The following is a 22,937-nucleotide window of genomic DNA, read 5'->3' as shown; positions in this document are numbered from 1 at the left end:
AGGGAGGAGTTTCTTGATAAGACAGTATTGTTGAAGGTTTCTGTTTTTACCAACAAGGGGTGGACACTCAATAAGGAATTGGCTAATGAACTCAGAAATATTTTGGAAGTTTGGGATAAAATACGTATAGATAACAATTTGTTGTTTAGAAGTGGTAAGATTATTTCACCCACTACTCTAAGAGAAATTTTGAGATTTTCTATCAAGTACATCTAGGAATTTTGAGAACAAAGTGTAGATTGAGGATGATTTTATTGGTGGCAAGGGTTGGACAGGTGTGTGGAAGATGTAGTAAAAACTTGTATTGAGTGTAATAATTTTGATGAACCTCAGTTCACTTTATTAATCCTCCTCTGCATCCCAGTGAGAGTCCCAGTGTGAGTTTGGAAAGAATTGGAATTGATGTTATGATGCCCATTTTATGGAGAGTTGTGATATATTTTTGTTATAATTGATATTTCTCTAAGTACCAAAAAAAAACGATTGTTCAGAAGTCCGATACACATGCTAATACTCAATTTGTGGTGAAGTATGTGTATAGAAAGGAATCAGCAGTGATAATGATACTCAATTCACTTTCAATGTATTTCAGACATTTTTGAAAAGGAATGGTATTAAGTATAACACTAAATCTGTGGGTCATCCCAAAGGAAATAGGAGTGTAGAATGTTTTAACAGAGTACTACATGGTTTTATTCAACTTTCTACTAATAACAACCTTGACTGGAAGAAGCAGGTTTAAAAAATCATCTGTTTTATAGATCCACTCCTAGTAAAATTACGGGGAGATTGAACCTTAGCTCCTGCTTCTCTCACAAATTCTGGAGGCCACTCTGCAATTTGTGACTAGACAACCACTCAAGATTATTCTTAGCTATGGGTATCCAACCGTACCTGTCATGAAAACAAAGGGACTGAACCAAGTAAAGATTTACATTGAGAGATAATAAGGTTATGTGGTTATGAGCAGATATTATTGTTTGTTAGTGTAGGATCACAACATATGTTCATAGTCCACTTGGACACTGTTAATGTTTTTTTCTTTTTCTCTGGCCAAGAGGATATCACAAGAAGTTATAGTGGCTTATTATTTAGTGCATCACTCTTTGTTGATAACCTACTTGGGTGCTAGATGGTTTCCTTAGATCTTCTATATATATTATTTTTTTCTATAATTTTTTCCATATGTGCTTTATAATTTTTGGCCCACATGGGGCGCCCCTTGTTTATTTCAAATAAGGGCTATGTCAGGTTTGCCACTTAGATATCAATCATATATATCATGAACAGCTAGAGTAATATCACTTGACTTTATTTATGTTTGATCCTCGTAAGAGTAATAGGACTATTGTGATCAGATATTATTCAGTGAATGTACTATAATTTCCCTGCAGTGCCCACTGTGATTTATATTATTGTTATTGTTTTATGCAAGGTTGCATTTGCTCTGATCATAGATGTTCGAAGATGGTACTTATGTTTGCAACACTTCCACAATCCTTTGTTTATGTTTTATCACACATACACCTTATATAATATCTGTCTTCACTGTTTACCATGACTCGTGATCAAGAATCTCTGTGTCAAAACACTTTGAATGCGTTGCCTCAGTAAAGCCATTGGATTTAATCATGTCGAGTGTGCGTGATCGTCTATATATATATATATATATGGTCAATGTCAAGTTTGCTGCTCATAGTACCGTGATTGATTCGCAAAGTTATGGAAAACTAATTTGAAACTTATACACTCTATTCGGAGGACAGTATATTTCATTGAATGTAAGCAGATTGTCTTTTGTACTGAAAAGCAGGGCATGGCTCGTACTCCTGGTATGAGGAGTAGGGATGCAGAATAGGTGGGCAGTTGGGTTTATTCCTTTTCAAAATGGAAATATCCTATGTTCTACACCTGGTGACCAGGACACCCAATGTTCCCCCACTTTACTTCCTCTGAAATGTTCACCGTTATTCCTCTTGACAAAACAATATTGTCCCATTGTGCAAGAGAGCCCGATTTTGTGGAAAGCAGCTCACGTTGAAGCTTTCTTCCTCTTTTTGGAGCCCTGAATATTTTCGCTTAAGTGGGCATTGGAGTGGTTGTCTTTGCAGTGCACACTTGGCAGGTTTTCAGTTATAATTGTGTTTTGTCTGCGTCTGCTCGACTACACCCTTAATATCCATTGAACTCCTGCTGCACTTGCTTCTTTCCCACTGCCCATTATACAAGGCTGGACTGGGATTTGAGCCCAGTATTGGCTACACTGCTGTTTAGCATTCTTTAGTAAAAATATTTCAGTTTTCATAGCCGCAGTGGGCGGCGACTTGAAAATGAAAATATAACTTGGGAACTAAGTCTATTTTGTACTTGAACTATGTTTGTGGAAGGAGCGTCTGGGATCTGGAATGTAAGCCCTGGGAGTGACTGTCAGGAAATTTATTTTAGATTTTTGGAGGCTAAGCAGGAATTGTATGGATGTGTATTCCATTAGATGAGCAATTGTTTTGACATCCACAAACAGCTCTACAGATACCACAGCCTATCAGTTTATTCATAGGCACTTGTGTGCCACAGGGATATTGGACCAAAGATGCAATAACTAGTGAGATCTTCAGTTTAAATTTTACCCTTGAATCTTAAAAGGAATGTATACACTCTGTGCCCCAAGCAATCATTATTTACTTCCTCACCATAGCAATTTTTCCCAAATCTGCAGGTGCTGCCTCTCAGGTGAGGCATAAATACTTGCACCAGTCCAGCAGGCAGCCTTCAATGATCATTTTGACCCCCCCCACACCCCAAATGATAGTAACATACGTATATCTGATGAGAATAAGGGCAGTCCGGTGCCTCTCTTCTGGTAGTTTCCTAGGAAGGCTAGAGACAGCGTGCCATAGGACCGGTCTGGTTTTCCGCGCTTGACTAGTGCAACTAAACTTTGATATGAGGTGGACATATTTGATACAAGGCTAGTAATTGTTTCCGAAGAGCTTATTTACTTATCTGTGAGTCTTCTTTTAGGTGTTGTTTATTCCAGTAGATCACCCCCTTGACATGGCTTATTATGTTGCTAGACACATGCGAATTCATAATGTAGTAGTTCTAATTTGTGGGTGAACCAATAAGCGTTTCCCACAGCTCTACAAATGTGAAATATTAATTGCCAACCATGCCCCTCAATTGATTGTTTTTTTGTGAGGCCAGGCATCAAGCAGGCGGAATAGGAGTTATGGAAAGTGACTTGTAGTCTCTGGGCTGAATTGTGGGTTAACTGTTTTACTAGTGTTCGCCAAGCCCCACAAAAGGTCTGGAGTGACAAATCATCAATCACATTGTGAGCGAACAAACAGATTGTCCAAAGGTATCTAGGGAACTGCCCTGTTAATTTGTGAAAAAGGCCAGAGTGGAAAGTGTGTTGGCTTTACACTCAGGGTGCGTTTACTGCTTTTCAGTTGTGAAAATACTGTGCCTCATTCATTATTCAGCATTTTATTACCATCCGTTTTAAATTAAGTACATATATCATTTCTATTTTGCCAGGTGTATAGTATACTTTAAATTTGCTATTTTTGGAAATGGTGATGACATTTACAAGTGTGTGCTACTTTTAAGCATATGCCAATACTTTTGATAAGACTTATGAACGGAACTATGGCTTGGATAAACTACAGCTGGAAATAGTTACTATTAGTCTGAGACTGTTATGTAATAAATAAAAACTAGTTTCCCATCTTACTACAGAAATTCCATCTTAATTCCAGTGGCTACCACTTGGGCAAAATCTATTAAAAATATGTAACACTAGCCCAACATAGACCCACGGTGGTTGGCTGTATGCTATGTACTGAAGATGTATATACCAGATAAATGTGTATACAGTTAATCTAAATGGAACTGATTTACAGAGTCATTGGCTGTCATAAAAATTACGTTATGGGGTTGCTCTACCAGCACATGTCTTTGGACAAACTTTCTACTCTCTTTAACACTAACACTATTAGTATTATAGTTACATCATCGGAGTGAGACGTTATTTAACAAATGCCCTTGTGGACAATGACATAGTCTATGGTGAGCTGTTGATGTAATTATGGCAAGTCATTGGTTCCTGCCTATTCCACGTTACGTGTAATGGGGGAAATAATCCATGCATTAGATCGTGCATGCCACTTACACTTCAAGTGCATTGATAGGCTCACTAGATAATGTTGTCTAGTCGAGACTGGGGCCTCACTTACAGAAATTAGGTTTAATCTTTTGTAATCTGGTGTCTTGTGGCTCCAAGTCCTGGGATAATGGGGCAGTTCGCATTGACTGTCACACCCACTATCAAGTCCTGCAAAGTTTAGTTTTGGGAGCTCAATTTTTAGGGAACATCAATGTAGGTAAATTACAAGAGGACTGCTCTTAATATATATTCCAACAATTAAATGCCTATTGGGGAAACTGAAAAGGGCAACTTTGCACAGGCAATGAACATCCATTAGTTTGTTTTTAACCAATATTTGAAGATTAGTTTAAATAAAGTAACAAAGAGGCACAGGAATTGAAGGTGAATAGAAGAAAGTACCATACTTGAACTTTCAGGAACTACTACCACTACTATTACTACTACTACTACTACTACTACTATTATTATTATTATCCTTCCTAGAGTTATTAATATTAATTACTTTTAACAGTAGCATAAATTTCCCAATGTAATCTGACTTGCATTATTCACTTGTTATTAAATTACTGAGTTACCTGTTATTTGTTTTAGGTTTATCATGCCAGCAAGTATTTGGTAGCCCAATAATCTCCAGCTGCTGTACGACAACGCAAGCTTAGTGTGGCCTCTACTTTCTGCGAAGAACATGGGTGAAAATGATGTTGGAACGCAGAGCCAAGCTGGCCGGCTGTTCGAGAATTTTGTCCAAGCATCAACCTGCAAAGGAACGCTGCAAGCCTTTAATATCCTTACTCGGCAACTAGAACTTGACCCACTGGACTACAGAAACTTTTATACCAAACTTAAGACAAAGGTCAATACTTGGAAGGCCAAAGCGCTTTGGAACAAGCTTGATAAGAAAACCAGCCATAAAGAATACAAGAAAGGAAAAGCTGCTATTAACACTAAGGTAAGAACAGCCGGTATATGGTGAGTGCAAAGTTGAACTGTGATCTTTGCGTGATGGAAGTCTATAAGTATGTAGCATATGGAGTTTAATGAACCATCTGAATCCAATATGTGTTTAACCCTGATTCAGATCATTGAATCCAGAATAGTATAGACATATAAGGATAGTCTCCTCCTAGAAATGTACTCATCTGCTGAATATGCCGGCTACTTGCATTGCTGAAATAAGTGTAAATAAGATAGAAAGCAATTTCAAGCACAGTGTAATGCATCTAACTTCACATATAAGGGTGGTTAGGTGTCTGGCACCCACAGTCGTACCAGACCTTATACAAGTCAACTGAGGATTAGAAGTGACAGACAAAACCATGCTTGCTTCCTCATCAGGACCTGGACGTTGATTCACCAAAGTGCCCGGAGTAGTGCACTATTTGAACTCTGATGCCATTAGAGGGTTGACCCTCAGTAGCCCATTGGCTTCGGTGGCGAGTGCAAGTGGCAAGGAGGGGAAGTTACACAAAGTAACCACAACCCTTAATGTCTTATTTACTTAATGTTTCTGTCACTGCTTTCATGTGTCCTGAGACCAGGAGTAATCAGGTAGTGTCGGGGTAATACAAGGGCAAGCCAGTGATAGTTGTTACACATAATTGTGTTGCTCACCGTTTGTAATCTAGCCATGTTACTTGTCCCATAAAACACACGTGCATACTGTAATTTGGTTAAAATAGGTTATGGTGTTATCTATCCTCATGCAAAAATGAGGCCAATATGATCCTCCTGTACCAAATGGCGACCCAATACTGATAGTTTGCATTGAGAATGTTTAGAACTGCCGTGCATTTGCAAGTTAATTTTAGTAAATGTGTTTTGGAAAGTTACCTTTTCTGCAGAATATTGTCACAAAGAATTGCAATGCTGCAGGTGGGTGGATATAGTCTTTCTGAGCACTTTTTTGTCAGTGCATTATTTTTCGATTTTGATTATTGTTTTTGAATTATTTTGTAATATAACAACATAAGCAATAGTAGTTCTTTACATTGGAACTCTTTTACATATCGTTCGAAAGAGCATTCTTTTTCATGAACAGCTCCTTGCCAGGGCAAGGGATTCCGTTACCTACTATGTGAGCAATTACATTTCCCAAACTATTCCTTTCAGTGGTGCAAATGTCAATACAAAAAATAAGAGTTATAGTTATCCAACAATTCCACAATTATTCAGAGTGCATTTTTTGACATCTGCAAAGAATTGCAGGTATTGTAAGACAATTTGAAGTCCGTGTAAAATGGACAACCTGAGCAGTTCACGCCTTCACTCTGTTTCTACCCTTATTTCTCTTTCTTCATGCCCGGCCTTCGGCCCGCTCTCTGACGTTTGTCTGTCATCGAGATCCTGCAGGAGGTACCAGATCACCCAGGGAATGGTGGCCCAACTGATTCAAACGTATTCATTCCATTATTTCTAGGATTCACACTGATCAGCACCACGAATAGTGGTATATTCCTTCACCAGTGCAATATATGGCCCTTGCTTACACAATTGGCCTATAGCCTTGAAAGGCAAGAAGTTTACTCAGTTTACTCCTCCTTTCTGTAATGCCAATTGGCACTTACTCTGAAAAAACAAAACTACAAAAGTAAGAAAAACAAAAATCTCAGCTTTAAAAGTACACACCAGAAAAAGGTGAATGCTGTGCCTGTTTTATATATATATATATATATATATATATATATATATATATATATATATATCCTAGTGGCAGTCGCCACTAGGTAGTTATAGTTAGGAATTTTTATTTAACCATACACAGAGCGTTTTTGTTTTGCCAATAACTTTGGCACCGCTTGATGAATCTTCACGAAATTTTCAAAACATATACTTTGGTCATTTCAGCTGTTGTCGTGAAAGTTTTGGGGTGATCCATCAAGCGTGGGCTGAGAAAAAGGGGGATCCTCATAAAGAGATGGAATAGAGTGATAGAAAGACAGAGAGATTGTTATTGCACTGGACGCTCCATATAATGACTTCAAAGAGTCAGCCTAGCAAGATGTTTAGTAAGAATGTTATAGTTATGTTTGGATGCAGAGCAGAACAGAGTCACTTCTGGCCTAATAGTCATTCCTAGTGATGGAACATTGAACTCTTTTTCCCCTCAAAATCTGTGTGTTGAATGTCTGGACACTGCAAAGTAAGGATTCACCTCTGCCCTATTGGTTAAGGTCTCAGACATGCACACTAAAGGTTAATGGCTCTAGTCTGGTGAGTCTGTAGTCATTTCCTGCTTTAGTTTCTTTTGAACTATAAATATTTAAGTTACATACTGAAAGGTGATCTCACTTTTTAATTGACAAAAACAACTTTCTTTTAAATTTGTCTGTAAATATCTTATTCTAACTATATCGTTCATGAAAGACTAAATCACTCTCTCTCAATCTCTCACTTTCTCTCTCTCTCTCTCTCTCTCTCTTTCTCTCTCTCTCTCTCTCTCAGGGTTGAGTGGGTAGGGGGCTTGGCCAAAGGCCGTGCACGGTGCAAGGTTGGGTGGTTAAAGTGGGTTTGGCCCAGGAGCCTGGCCACAGGCGGTGGATGGATTAACATATAGTAATTTAAATTACTGAATATTAAAAAACATAGAAATTCACCAAAAAACAGAAAGTTACAGGGACATTATAGTTAGGCTCACCTGTTATAGTTAGTTATCGCAAGTAACTAAAACTCGTGCCCTAAGGTAACTATAAGTTGAGCCCTGGCCATGCCCTGCTAATTACCCAACAAATTACGTCACTTGTGACATCTTTGATTACATCATTGATAATATAAATAAATGTAATATTTGTAGTAAAATTTTGATGAAAAAGTGTGCATGGCAGGGGCCCAAGTTATAGTTTCCTTAGGGCATAAGTTATAGTTAGTGGAGAGAACTCTAACAGGTGAATTTCTATGGCGTTGTACATTTAAAATGTGAGCCTAACTATAATGTCCCTGTAACCTTTGTTTTTTAAGTGGAAAAAAATATATATATATATCGGATGACATTGACGCAGCGCACATTTGCAGCACACTGCTCACCACATCATTGTGGAATAGTTGTGTTACTTGCTACCTTTGGGTGTTGCCAGCTGGCTGATCTGCCATTTGGGTGCGCGGTTAAGGATGTCAAGGAACTTAATAAACTCACTATTGTGTGTTCTGTTGTGCCTCCCTCAGAGGGTGGGTGTGGATATGAACATGCGACTGTGTGACCAGAGTTGCAGTAACTGGCTCTGTTCATGTGCTATCCGGACACAGTTGTAACTGTGCTCCTATGGATAAAGAAAGATATTGTTTCTGAAACCCTACACGTACCGTTCCAAAGTCATCTATTTTCCTGGGGGTGTTACATCCCTCCCACTTGTGTGTCATAGATGTGGACTTTCTCTCTCTTGCGTCAGTGTGGTGCATGTTCAGCAATGTGTTGTGCACTTTCCTGAACAGATTTTAACTGGAACACCTTCAAATGTAGACAACCTTCTTTTTTGAGGATGTGGGTAACGGCAGCTCCTCCTCTATGGTGGAGGAGCATTATCACCCACCAGCAGCAACTTCTGCAAATCATTAACAACGAAAGGATAATAAACTAAGTTTATTATCCTTTTGTTGTTAAAGGGGCGGGGCATTTGGGATGATGCGCACTGTGGAAAGTGCACTGTGCACTCTCCTCAGTGCGCATGTGTGTTTGGCCGGCCAAACACATATGCACACTGTGCTCTCCTCCAGCCTGGCACTGTGTTGCTGGGCTGGAGAGGGCAGGCACAGGCTCACAGTCTGCCTGGGAGCATCCTGGCTCGGCACCCCCAGCTAATCCTGACGCTGCTCTGCGCAGCGTCGGGATTGGCCGCAGGGCAGGCTGGGAGCCAGTGCCTGCCTGCTGAGGAGACTGAGGAATGGCAGCACAAAGGTAACTTTTTATTTATTTATTTTTTAATGTTATTAATATTCCCTCCCACCCCTTCTGCCCCCCCCCACCCCTGCCGGCACGCTGCCACCCCGCCCCTTGTAATCCTGCAAGCCGCGACTGGATGTGGGAGTAGTTCCAGGACATGCCCATTCAGAATAACGTGTGTTACAAAGGAGCACGTGCTGAATCCCAAAAGCCAGAATGCCTTTTCGTAGTCGACGGTATATAACATGTTGCCGCGAGGCCTAATTTTCTATAGTGACCAAATAAGATTAGAGAGCATTTTTTCCATTGCATTGCCAAGGTGCATTGTTGCGCATCCATACATTCATCCATGCGCTTTCTACATGAGACGTCCATACTGAAAAATAATGTAACAATTGAATGAACGTGATGTCATGCATTGTGGTTCCTAGTTGCTCTGCTAATATTTTCCATCAAATTAACTTCTTTATTGGATGTTAAGAGGTTGGGTATTTCAGAATTAGGGACGTTAATCACTGAATTATTCCTGGAGTATGTTATGAGGCTGCAGGCATTCTTGGCACGTGAGCCACGGTGTCCTGCCCATGCCATTATGGGAGATGTTAAATGAATGACGGGGGAAGGCAAGCATTCCAGAGAGCAACGGAGCCGCTCTTATCACGAAGTGTTCTGGAACTTCCAATTGCTGATAGGAAAATAGACACAACATTTTCCAGTTACACCAAAGCACTTCGTTGCCCGAGCTGCCAAGATGAAGTTCACACTTTATTCAAACTCGAGGTTGACGTCTTTTTCAATAACTATTTGCAGCAAAGGAAAAATCTGTGGAATTGCTGTTTGGCCCCCAAGGACACTTTTTCTTTATAAAGTGAGTTCAGACGTGCCCATGGTGTGATAACTCTCTATTTAGATGATTTGTTTCACGGGGTCTGCTTGCCTTGCCTGCTGATTTGTTTGCATTCCAACTTCAGGCACCTGACAGATGAACAAGGAAAACCTTCACTAAAGTTGCCTTTAACATGTAAAATAGGGAGCTGCAGAGAAAATACAAAACATTATACTGCGTACTTAACCTAAAATAGTTTCATGTTTGACCATTCAGTGTACTTTTGAGATGCAAAATAATCCCTCTTGCATTGCAGTTCAAGTACACTGGTAGATGTCGAATGATACACCAGTTACACTAGGTGAGAAGGAAATATTGCACTGCGCGGAGTGAAAGGCGTTTACATATATATTTTTACGATTTGTTAACGATGGTTCAGCAGTGTTGTCAAGCCGACCCATCATCACCATCCCTCCTAGTGAGCCCCACATCACTAAAGATTCATGAACGCTGCCTGATAATTGTTTTTTCTACGGGGGAGACACTTTTTAGATTTTAACTATAGGATTTGCTTTTATTTTGGTCTGCACACAAATTCTAAATTCATTTTTGAAATTCAGAAATATTTCTTTAGAGTTATTTTCTAGTTGCTTGTGTTGCACGCTTGTCATTGATTCCATGCCGGCAGTGATTCATTTTAGCCAGTAGGTGCCACCTGCTCGCATTTTTGGGGACCGGCATTTAGTTTCCCTCATCAGACATTGACTGTGAGCAAGAGAGGGAAAACCATCCATAGGGTGAAGAAGTAGGAAGAGAAAGACTTAAACACGGTCTGTTGGAAAGTGGGGGGAGCAGGAACCTGTGCAAGCAAGATAAAGGGACGGGTAGTGCCAGATAGTGAATGGAAGAGGCAATAGGTCGATTCAAGACTACACAGTCTCGGTATTTGGTGCACCGACATTTAAAAAATACAGGCCGCAGGATTCTGAGCAGGACTTTGGGCACCAGTATTTATTCTGTTACAAATTAAGCACTGCATGTAGGGTTGTTCCTTAAGTTCCTTTAGCATATGGGAGGATATGGATTGGTAGCTGTCACCGGCAGGTTAGCTAAGTGTGATCAACTACCTGAGCTATCATAACCATCTAATTTAATAATGGAGGCTCTGAAAGGATTACAAACAAATGAAGGGGATGATAGCTGGGGACATTAGTTGCCCTGTCATCCCTTAATGATCAATGACATAGGTAGTTTTAATTTTTTAATCTTCATATCTCTAGTTGATGTGGAGTGCATACTTCACACTAAGAATATCAAAAAACCGTGCTTCCACTTTTGGTGATAGAGCCCACCATGGACTCATGTGGGTCCAGGGTGTGGGAAGCCCAATGATGAAGCATGCTTCATTTTGATGTGGGTGAGTGCCCTGCATTTCCCAGAGAGATCACTGTATAAGAAAAGGCAGCACTAGTAATAACTTCCAAATCTTTTGATGTGTGTTTGTAAATACCCCAGTACAAAAATTATGTGCCAGCATAAGCTTTTGATACCCTGTGAAGACTCACCGCTTGTCTGCAGTCATAGAATCTTCATGTAAATCACCTTGGTCCCAGCACATTTCTATTCCATGTAATATCCCCCTCTCCCTTAAACAAAGGGACCTGTAAATACAGTAACATGCACATCAGCACTCAATTGTACATGTATAGCAGTTGCTTCATTTCTCCGTTCTTCCGCAGCACCCAAGTTTTGGTGTCTTGGTACCATATGGCAGCTTAGTGGAGATTGAGTGAGGGCTGGTTCACCATCCTACATTGTTGCCTCTGCACTGGAATGAAGAGGCCAATCGGTCTACAGAGTACTGAATAAGTACCAGTACGAGAGCCCAGTGTCAGCCCTAGGGACTGTATGGGAAAGCAGAGGTGGTGAAAGGCCAGGTCATGGGTTGACTATCAACTTCTGCTTAGTCTAGTCTTGGATTACTCAGTATTTGCATGGATGGAATAAAAATATAATATACTCACTTTTCAAAGTTCGACACTTAGAAACAATCGGTTTTCTTTTTATTAGTGCAATGAATATATTTGTGCTGTGTAGGCTACACGTGGCCTTTAAATATGGCTACACAATGGTAATAGACCTCATGTAGCCCTTGAGCCAACAAATCTGCTTCAGATTTTCGGAAAAAAGCTAGTCATGTTTTGTACGGCGGTACAAGGCCCATCAATGGGGGAAATTATTGCCTATAAAGTAAATCAAGTATTATTTCTTCTTGTCCTGTGAGACTGAGATGTGTGGTGATGCTGGATCACTTGGAGTGGATGCGCAAGGGAGTATCCCTTCAGTGGCACATGGAGTATCTCAGAAGTAGGGTTGAGCTACTGGTGATGTATCTTGATGGAACCTGCCCCCTTTATTCCTGTAACATGGAACATGAATGAACTAACTTGTTTTGACATCTGTATGTAGTGGATATAACACTGTGAATACTGGACCAACAAGCTTCTTGGATGGGTAATTGTTTCAATCTCTTGTTGAGGAAGAAGGGTGGTGCCTTTAAACAACACCTGAGCCCTGTAATGACCTGATACTGCTACCAGATGTAATTAAAGTGTCCTGCCAGACACTTGATCTCATGAGGGCATGACTGCATTATCAGTGTGATTACACCAGGTGTCATGTGACCTGACAGCTGATGCACATCTGATCTTTAACAACAAGGGTGCCTTCATGGTAGGTGCTCTTGCCGGTTGTGATCTTCTTGCAGCTTACATAAGGACGCATGTAAAAAATATGGCATAAACGTGGAAGACCCACGTCAACTTCAACCCTTCGGCATTGAGGTAGAGATGCCTACAGCTCTTTGTGTTTTTCAGAGAGGTTGTAAGCAGACTCAGAATTGAGCGTTGAAAAGAACACATCCATGGTCATGGAGGGTGGAGCTAAGCCTATATGTGCCTTTTGATAGGGTGTGGCCGAGATTGAAAATTGGGGTGGTCTGGTCTTAGATATCTTGTGTATCTTGTATGCATTTAGAGATTAGGTGACAGGTACTGCAAACTCTTCAGCAGGAACTTATGACTCCCAATACTGCCTAAAAGCCATGTTTCATGAAAGTTGCTGCTTTGGACCTTTTCGGATAGCCTGTTACACAGTGAAGCTCCACTGCTGCAAATAGCCACCAAGAAGTCATGTTTTTTGGAGTTTGGCAGCGTTGTAGCTCATGTCTGTTCTGATCAAAGCACAGTTGGAAAGTGTGTGAAACTTGTTCCAGTGTAACTGAAATGTTCAGTAAAATCACCAGCAACTGGCCAGGCTAGCTGCCTTAATCTCAAACAGATTGGATTTATCTGTGGCCTTGCTTGTTACTCATAAGCGATCTGTATATTTTCTGCATTCCTAAGTGCAATTTATAAACTTAGCACTCCACCATTCCTTACTCTGCTATTCAAGGTGTGAGATTTATCTTCACAAAGAGTGTCTTTTGTGCATCTAAATTCCACAAAGGTGTGCAAAAATACTTGTGACGTGAGTCAAGCCCTTGAAGTTGAAAACAAACTTTAGGACTGCATTTTTTTCAGTGTTCAGTATTATATCATGACACACCTTGAGAAAGTACGATCAGTGCAATGTTAAGCAAAATAAGTCACAAGATAACACTATAAAAAGAAAGCCTCATTTAAAATATTTCCTCATCATACCTGGGGCCGTATTATGATGGTCAGCGCTAGCTCCCCGGAACCCAACGCCTGTTTTATGCGTCTCCAGTGTTTAGAGAGAATTCATTTAACCTGATATTTTTCCGAGATAGTGTATTCGTTTCTAACAATAAACAATAACAAATTCATATAATGAATGGACTTACTGTAACAGGAAAGAAGACACCTGAAGCAGTTACATTTTAACGAAGGCTTTCTCTAAATTCACCAAGCACAACATGTCAACAAATTATTTCATGTGTGCACATTCTACTGCTTCCAGAATAGAAGTATAAAAGGGAGTCAGGCCTGGTTTGGCCAATGCTAAGAAAACATGGCTATGTAAAGTGCAATATTTTCGTTTTCTGTCCAAAAACTTCATGGCGCTAAACGGACAGTATTTACTAATTAGAAATATTCTCAACAATGTCCACTCATGCTTTAAATGAAAAAGCCTTCTTTCCAATTTAAACCTTCCTCATTTATGAACCGTAGTCCATGAAGTTATGACAATAATTTAGCTTTGGACCAGGGTGAAACTCGGAGCCTAATAAATTTGGGGACTCTAAGTTAGTCATGTATCTGGGTGTTATTGATAACATCAGTCACTGTCGGTATTACATAAGCACTGGTTTTTATTAGAGGTGACAGTCACAGAATGAAAAAGTTGAGAATGCACGACACATTATCTCTGACAGTGCTCAAGGTTAGATAACTTGTTGGATTTCCAAGTGAGATTCTGGAGATTGTCTGGTACTTCTAGAACAGTGCTCTATGCACTATTGAGCAATAGGAGGCCTTAACTCCAGGTGTCTGGTTTTGTTAATATTCACATCAACTCATTCTTATTTCTCTTATAATCGTGTTTTGATAAAAGAACTTGAGGACTTTATTGAAAATTCTGAAACAATATGTTAAGAACCATTTGGACAGTTGCAAGTTGAGCTAATAAATGAACAGAGAGGTCCGTTTCCATCCGAGGCAAATAGAGTCTGAAATGAAGTCCAAGGTCGCCATTGCAGGCCACTGAGGGAAAGAGATGTTCAAAGAGGGACCCCGTCTGAATCCCTACCATAAAACTCTGCAAAGAGCCAGATACCAGGTTGTTTTCTTTGAAAGTTTTGCTGACTGGCAGAAATGTTTTATTCATCTTCTTATGACAGAAACTGAACAATGGCTCTTTCATGGGGTAGTCTGTGTGTCTTTGTCAACGGCCCTCTGCACTCTCCAATAATCTCGATAGAATAGGATTGTTATGACTCAAAGTTCTTTGAGTCTTTCCAAGGGACTACTGTAAGTTATCTGCAACACAGGGGAGTGGTGCCTCGGGTCCAGAGCTGTCTGCACCAAATGAAATACTAGATCTTCTCGTGGTAAACAACAATCTGCTCTATATGCCTCCTTATTCCCGGCACACCCAGCACACAGAGTTTGACACGAGAAGAGGCTGCTCATTCAAAGAACACACTCGGTGTTATGACCCCGTTTGAGGACTGCATGGTTGGTTCTGACAATACTTTACTATACCGTGGCAGAGTCGAAACTGCTTGAAACTCATTTCGCTCCTACGTTTTACATTATTGCACAAGAAGGTTCACAGAGATGTACGTTTCTACCTTTAACAGAGAAGTCTTCTGTAATTGTATTGCTTGTGTTTATCATCCGTGAAGTGGAGAAGGGTCATTTTATCCTTGGAGGAAGGTCTACTCACGCACACTGACCACTGTGCTTCTTTGATTCCTTCGTGCCTCTAATATAGAGGACAAAGGCAGCACATTTGGAGGTAGGCTCAAACAGTGCTTTCTGTGAGGGTGAGAACAAACACCATTTATAGATGCAAAGCAACTTGTCCACATGTTAGGTTTCCAATGAAATGTGAACCTGGTACGTCCCTTTCTGCTGTTCCGACTGGACTACTGCTATTGTGTGCTTGTGTACTATCATGCAAGAAAGCACTAAGTCTCATTTAAAGGCAGGCTAAAAATCGGTTGCGAAACACCTTAGTGCAAATATAATTAATGTTAAATATCAAGTATACTTTTTCACACAATCATAACTCATTGGGGCACTTTTGGGTATACTGTGTGCAAGCCAACTTTACACTAATTTTGTACAATTTATGTATCCAGTTGGTGCTTCCTTTTTCCCAAAGAAAAATGTTGTGCTACATGAAAGTACAGAACAGCGATCGAATACTGTTTGCACCCATTTTCTTTTACCACCTGGGTCTAAATTGCCCTGTAGGACATCTTAATCTCATGCAAAATTGGCACCCGATCTAGTCATGTTCTCAAAGGACAGAACATATTACACTAATCAGTCCCTACACTGGCTACCTAGGAGCTGAGGCTTCTCTTCAGAATATTTTCCATGACTCATTTAGGACTGGAAATCACTTGCCTGCAGTTCCTCTCTGCCTTCAACCAGATACCTAATGGGGATGGAAGTCTGGCCTCATTCAGATCGGACGCTCGGAACAAGCTAAAGCCCAGTCTTTGGGTTAGACACTTGATATATTTTCTGGATGGAGCTGAAAATCTTTCTATCCCACCTTTCAGAAATCTTGGAACTGGAATGGCTGAAGTGGAACTGTTGCGTCTATATAATACGTCTGTATTGAAAAGTGCACGACAGTTCCTTAAGTGATGCAATCCAGTGCACTCTATCTCTGTCTCATGCCATTTGCCACGGGGCACTCAGAAACTGCTTGAGAGATGACTCCACATGAACAAAGAAGTATTTTTGTTCGTTAAAACGATCCAGAGGAGGAGCTTGTATTGCAATGAAACACATTCGTGTGGGCACAGATACACTGTATTTTCTATGCACCCCTGTTTGCACTGCAGTTTCTGAAAAGGAATAATCTGTCTTCCACTAATTGTGATGGGACTTGAACTGGAATTAGGAAGACAATTTACGTTTACAAAGTACGAATCTTCCAAAGACTGGAGCACTATACACATTCAATCACTGTTGTATGTAGGTATGGGAAATTGTGTCATTGCCTGGGTGGGCTTTCCAATTGTCTGATGCCCACCTGGAGTGTCACTGGCATGTGCAAATTTTCTTCCATGTAACCATGCTAGTGTGCAAATATGACTTACATCTACACTACATGCTGTGCATGTATGTTGCAGAAACGTAATGTGCTTCCAAGAATAAATGTAAAGGATTAAGCACAATGACTTCTCAGGGCATGTATAATGTAAGGACACCACTTGCTTCTATAAATATAGGTATTCAATACAAGAAGCTTCAGACTGTCTTCAAGTACCTGCTCATTTGTAGATGACCCAGTGAGACGCATGATGCCAGTGTGAGTTGGGTGGTGAGGATCATCATTGGCATTCCCCCAAAGAATTAAGAAATGCCAGGGAGTGAAATATTTATTTTTAGACTGTGCAGTTGTTGTGCTCTATGTTGGCGGCTAATCACCCGCTTACAAAATCACACCAATCACCACACCTCTACCTTTGTCATGGCTGCTGTGCAACCCAAAGCAATACCGGCATGGGCAGGATTAAGTTGTCGAAATGGTTACATTGGTCGCCTTTTGAAGGTGTGCATGGATTGAATGTGAGAAGGGTTTATAGTTTTGTTTCTTCCGAGTACTTCAGGAGCACAAGTGAAACAATGAGCTTCAAAGAGAGTACCAAGAAACAATGTAAAATATAGTCAAGTAATGGCAAAGCCAAGTGGTCTAGGTTTAATGTGCTTACACATGCAGTATTTACACTTTAGAGCAAGAGACCTGCAAAAGAGCCAACACGAGCAGACAAAATGGGCTTTCATTGTAGAGTAGTACCACATGCAGCTCAATGCAAGCACTAGCCTGGAGGTGGAGGGATGTAGCCAAACAGTGAATAGCATTATGCAAGAGATGGATACTGGGCTGAGCTAAGATGTGATTAACGAAGTCTGAAGACAGTGGGTGAACGAAGCTGGTTGTAGAAAGTCATGTTGAAACAAGCAGACCCAAAGTCCACTCAGTATATACTGTTAACAATTGGTCATTTGATGGGTGTGCTGGCAACACTGAGACATAAAAAGGTATGCTTCAACTGCAGTATACAAGAGCAATGAAAGTAGTTTTAAGAAGAAGCAGAATTAGTTAATAGTAAAACAAGCTTTGTCAAAATCTAAAGGTCTCGCTTATGCAAGAGCTGTTGGCTTTGTCAATATATTTTAGCCATGTTCTAAACCAGCGTGGCTGCTGTTCAGCATAACTAAAGGATAGTGGCATAGAGGAGAGTACAGAAGAGTGGTGTGGAATAACATGAAGTAGATGTCGTGGAGTAGAGTGTAATAAAGTGTTGTGGATAGGAGTGGAATAAAGAGTTGTAGAGCGGAGTGGAATGACATAAAGTGAAGTAAAGTGCCAAAGAGTATAGTATTATAGAGTGGAGTGGAGTAGAGTGTCAAAGTGGAGTGGGGAAGAGTGGAGTGTTATAGGGTGGAGTACAGTGTTAGAGAATGAAGGGACGTATTGTGGAGGTACGTAGAGTTGAGTAAAGTGTTTTACAGTGGAGCAGAGTAGAGGGTCTTCGAGTAGAACGCTGCGGAGTGGAGTAGAGTAGCATGGAGTGGAGTATCGTAGAGTAGAGTGGTGTTGAGTAGAGTGGAGTAAAGTGGCATGCAGTGTTGTAGGGTGGAGTGTCATAGAGTGGAGTAAAGTGGCCTAGTGTGAAGTGGAGTAGAGTGTTGTAGAGTAGATTGACATAGTATGCACGGTGTGGTAGCGCAGTGCCATTCAGATAAATGATTTTCAATTGGAATGCCAATTACATTTCCACGTACAGTTTTACTGATAAAATTATAGAGGGCACAAACAATAATGTGTGGAAATGGCATCACCTAGTTTATTGGTGTGTTTTAATCGTACTAAAATATTTGTTTACACCGCACTTCCAAATGATAAAAAAGTGCTTCCTTTGTCCAGTCATAGTTCTGATATATTCTGAAATATAGCACAGTTCATTTACATACATTTTAATGTTGTTGTGTGTTAGAAAAACAACCTTTTCTTTCGCAGTACCTGACAAGATTGTCACATAAATCCTCTTGGAAATCAGAGAAAGAAAAGTAAACACTAAGCTCCCTCTGAAGACAGAACCTGTCATTTGGCCTCTGTCTTTGAACGCACAGCAAATGTGATAGGATAAGAACAAAAATTAAAGGCCCTGGTTACAGAAAGCAAGAACTTGTGGAAGACTACCAAGATAGGCGGTAAACAAGGTTTGTTCCTCAGGAGCAACAAATAAATGCTCTTGAGCCTAAAACAAATAAAGTCAGCAAATAGAAAGCCAGATTATTTGAGCTACAAAATGCAAAGCCAATGGTAAGCAATGGGCGGAATGCATTCCCAGGGAGGGTTTCAGAAAGCACACAAGATGTCTTTTCACACCAACGGCGCTGTGTGGTAGCCTCCGACCTAAAGAGAACTAGTGGAACTCAGATGCTTTAGTTCACTCTCACTCCTACTTCTGCTGTTCATAAAGTTTTGTTTGCTTAATTGCTTGTTTTGTGTGGCTTCAGTGCTGCTATGGTATATACTGCCCTGTTCCTGTCTTGGCATAAACCATGAACGTTCTTACGTAGAGAAAAACATGCAGCAAAACATTGATGATGCTAATCCAGTTCAGACAGCATGAAGTCTTTAAACACAAATGACAACAAACAAAAGTCTGCACCTACATTAATGCTTCTTCAGACTCGGGTACATACCATCCTATGTCAACATGCTCTTCTTATGAACCTTTGTCAGGACAGGGAGGCTGGAGCGCTTCCAGCCCTCTGTAGCCAGACTGTCTGCAGCCACAGGGAAGCACTTCAGCAATCTGCAATCTGCGCGTTGTCAGCCATTGGGCCAAAGGATGAGGAGCCACTCTGTTCTAATTTGTAGGGTTTGTTAGTTTCCCTGCTGTTTGAGAGTTAGGCAGCCGCAACTCCGTTGTGTTTGTGCTTTTGGGAACTATGGATTGTTGAATTCCCAGTTATAGTTCATCAGGTAGTGCTCCTGGGAGGGACGGGGTTAGATGGGGATAAGGTTCTCTCGGTGGTTTAATGTTGCTGTGAACAGTTTCCCCAAATAATGTATTAAATAGCGAACCGACTTACTTCGCAGCCAATTACAAGTGTAAAGACCTTGTTCTTGTTTGGTTGCATGCCATTACAGGTCGCAGTGAGCGCTGTAAAACAAGAACCTCTCAGTGATGCTCATTCTATCGACCTTGGAATGATGAAAGAAATAATTGCCTCTGCCTTGATTATAATCCGGACTTCCACACACAGAAAGTATCTAATGTGTTGCGCCATTCTATCGAGTGAGAGGATGGTTGTGTCAGAGATGTTTTATTTTACTTTAGGAATTCATGTTTATTTCTGTAGTTTGTGCAGTATAATCCATCTCCATTTCTGGAAATAATTCTACTTTAAACCTTCCTTTGTCACCCATAGACACAATGTAAAATTAAACTGAATAAAAGATGTAAGTAAATACCTTTATCTTAATAGAAATGTCGTAAAAAGGCCCACTGCTGTAAATGTATTCAATAAAAACTTTGTAATTGCATCAACGTGACGGTGCTAATTAATTACAGTCCTTTTCAGTAGCCTAGTTCACATGTTAGTCAGGAGATCATTGTTTTCGAGTGTTGGTGAGATATATTATCTGATTACAAAGTTACACCCTCTGCCAGTGTAGGAACGCACTCCCTCTTTCAAAGGATGATTGTGTGTGTTCTTGGAAGTAGAAACAACTCATTGTCTTGTTGCACGGACTGTGAAAACGTACGTTTATAATCTCCCCAGGGCCTAAGGACAACATAGTACCGAGGCAACATAAATCCCTGGAAAGAAACTAGCTCGAGCAACAATTGAACAAAGAAATATTGTGTGTAGCTATTTGAGTTTCTAATTTCAGAGTTTGCAATATATGTGTCTATCCATGTTCTTGAGAGATAAAGAGATATCTGTGCTTTGCACAGTGTGAGTTTTTTAAGAAGTGTTACATGTGTAAAATGTGAAAAGTATCCATTGTCCTGTTGAAATACTCTCCCCATGTCCAACTTGTTTTAAATTACCGTAGTTTCAAACTTAGAAATGTACATTTCAATAATTTGAGGAGGAAGTGCTTATGGAAAATGAGGAGTCTGGTGAGCCAAAGAGTTTTATGGTTTAAAAGTCTACGAACTGCTAATTTTCAGGCTTTGTGACAAAAAAAACAAAAGTTATACTGTAAGAAAGGTTCAGTGCGAGTCAGAAAAGTATTTGTAACTCATTACAAATCAATAGGACAAGGGGCGCGAAATAGGCACACACCCTTTTCTTTGTAATCTATGATGAGATATATTTCTGGTTTGCGACCCACAATGCTGATGCAAATTTAGTTTATAATGACACCTTAAAGAGTCTGCTTTGACCTGTTGTAAGTATTGTGGGCTTTTAACCACGCCCACTGTCCCCCCATGACTTTCACTCATTCGTGGGCTTGCCTTTAAAAAATCCTTTGTTGTCATTGGGACGGTTTTTTATCGCCTTGCAGACTTGCCCCTGTTACATGGATAATTGCACGATTGCCTATACGTTTGACTTCTTTTTCTTTTTGTTCTCTCCTTCGCCCTTATGCTCATGGCGGCCATGGCGCTTTGAATTGGCTTGCTTATGTTAACTGTTTTACTTTTCATATATAATTTAAGTGGCAAGAAAAGTCCAGTTAGGAATTTACAAAGCTAATAGCTCTAACTGGAGCAAACTAAAGACCCATTGCATTTCAAATGCTTGTAATACACATGCTGTCTCTGGTCCCCTGAATTGGGAGGGGCTGCAATTTAAACATTTTGCGAATCCAAATACAGGTATACAAAATTGCTGTTCCTCGGAGGCCTTCATTACTGCAATCAAATCACTCTTTAACATCTTCAATATTTATCGAGCCATGAAAAGGCAAAATCATAGGGAATACTTAGTAAATTTTAGAAGATATAAAAGGCGATAACTTTTAAACAGGTTGGCACTATGCTATCGTATATTCATTCGTATAGTTCAATCTCAGCCACTACTAATGTCTGTAGCAAGACAACCCTGTAGTAAACGAAACTAGGCGGCTGTGTAAATACCTAAAGTGATCGTTTGTATCACGTTATTTCAGGGCGACAGGTCCTCTTCTGAGGGGCACTGCCTCCATAATGCATCCTTGTGCAGTGCTATTCCAGTAGCACCCAGATTTTGTCACGCCCCCTTCAATAGGATTCACAAAGGAAATCCTGCCTCATTAATACCCATGCGGCTGCATTTTTTTGCGAATACTGCCAAAAGCCCACTTGTACTTGCTACATCCATCTCAGTGGAAAATACACTTAGGGTCAGAAAAATGGCTTGCAATCTGAGGCTTTGTACATCAGACACACAGGGTCGTGAAACAATTAATGCACGTTCCCCCTAACATTCTGTATTATTGTGAACATAATATTGTGCTGAGAAAGCAGTGCAGAGATTATTCCAGTGGATATTGCAGTAGCTTGACAGCGAACATGGCTGCTTCCATACTTCCTCTGTAGACTTCCTCAGTGCTATGGAAAGGAGGTATGAAGTATCCACTATTTTGTGCAGTAAAGCAGTGCAGTTTGTCTGCGATGTCTGTTTGCATCGCAGTATTTGAGTCTTCTTTCCAGATTAAGAAGCATGGGTATGATAGCTCAAAATCAGAATGGCCATTTTATAGCTTGCACAATAACAGTATCACTTGCTGTATTAATGAGATTGGTTGACATTACCCATCCCTCTACATTCATCATATTCACAGCTTGCTACCTGTATCACATTGAACCTCAGCAAAGCCAATGAGGCTATTTCTGTTGCCAACGTACTCACAGGGCAGGAGTGATATCAAGTTTAAAACACTTTACTCATACCCACGGGCTAATAACTAAAACCTTGTTAATAGGCCTTACTTGAGTTACCTTTTTTTTGGCTTGCTTTTTTTTTTTTTTTTTTTTGGCTTGCTGGCAGAAGTGTAGTGCTGGAATCCATAAGCACAGTTGCAGTTGGGGTAAAGCTGTAAAGGTCCGACCACTGTTGAATATAAAAAAGTACATTTATGAAATGAAACACACAAACCAGCTGCAACAGAAAGTGTGTGAAATATTAGTGAATAGTCCTTGATGATGTTGTCATATTGAGTGTAAGCCTGGGCGAGCACAGACTCTGCCAACACCGTTCAGAAGTATGCTTCTCCCCCTGATCGAAGCACAGGTCGGCAGGACCAATGGTTTTGTGTTAGTTACAATGTTCTGCCCACTGTTTCTAGATCTGGCTTTGGTCTGGATATTCATGCCGCTGTGACTAAAACTATCTTTGGGCGGGATGTTC

General features: G+C 40.4%; 1 protein-coding gene across 12 annotated transcripts in view; it reads left to right on the top strand.

Annotated features, from left to right (window-relative positions):
• MICAL2 (microtubule associated monooxygenase, calponin and LIM domain containing 2) overlaps positions 1-22,937 on the top strand; it is a 776,672-nt gene that overhangs the window by 101,795 nt on the left and 651,940 nt on the right. For all 12 annotated transcript variants that reach the window (XR_011201428.1, XR_011201429.1, XM_069223592.1 and 9 more), the window contains exon 2: positions 4,763-5,120. Coding sequence is in view for 10 of the 12 variants with exons in the window: in XM_069223592.1 (XP_069079693.1) it covers positions 4,857-5,120 (264 nt within the window). In the remaining 2 variants the exon portion in view is untranslated. The remainder of the gene's footprint in view (positions 1-4,762; positions 5,121-22,937) is intronic.

This window comes from Pleurodeles waltl, chromosome 3_1, assembly GCF_031143425.1.
Source record: "Pleurodeles waltl isolate 20211129_DDA chromosome 3_1, aPleWal1.hap1.20221129, whole genome shotgun sequence".
Taxonomy (NCBI): domain Eukaryota; kingdom Metazoa; phylum Chordata; class Amphibia; order Caudata; family Salamandridae; genus Pleurodeles; species Pleurodeles waltl.
This window is presented reverse-complemented; position numbering and strand designations above follow the sequence as displayed.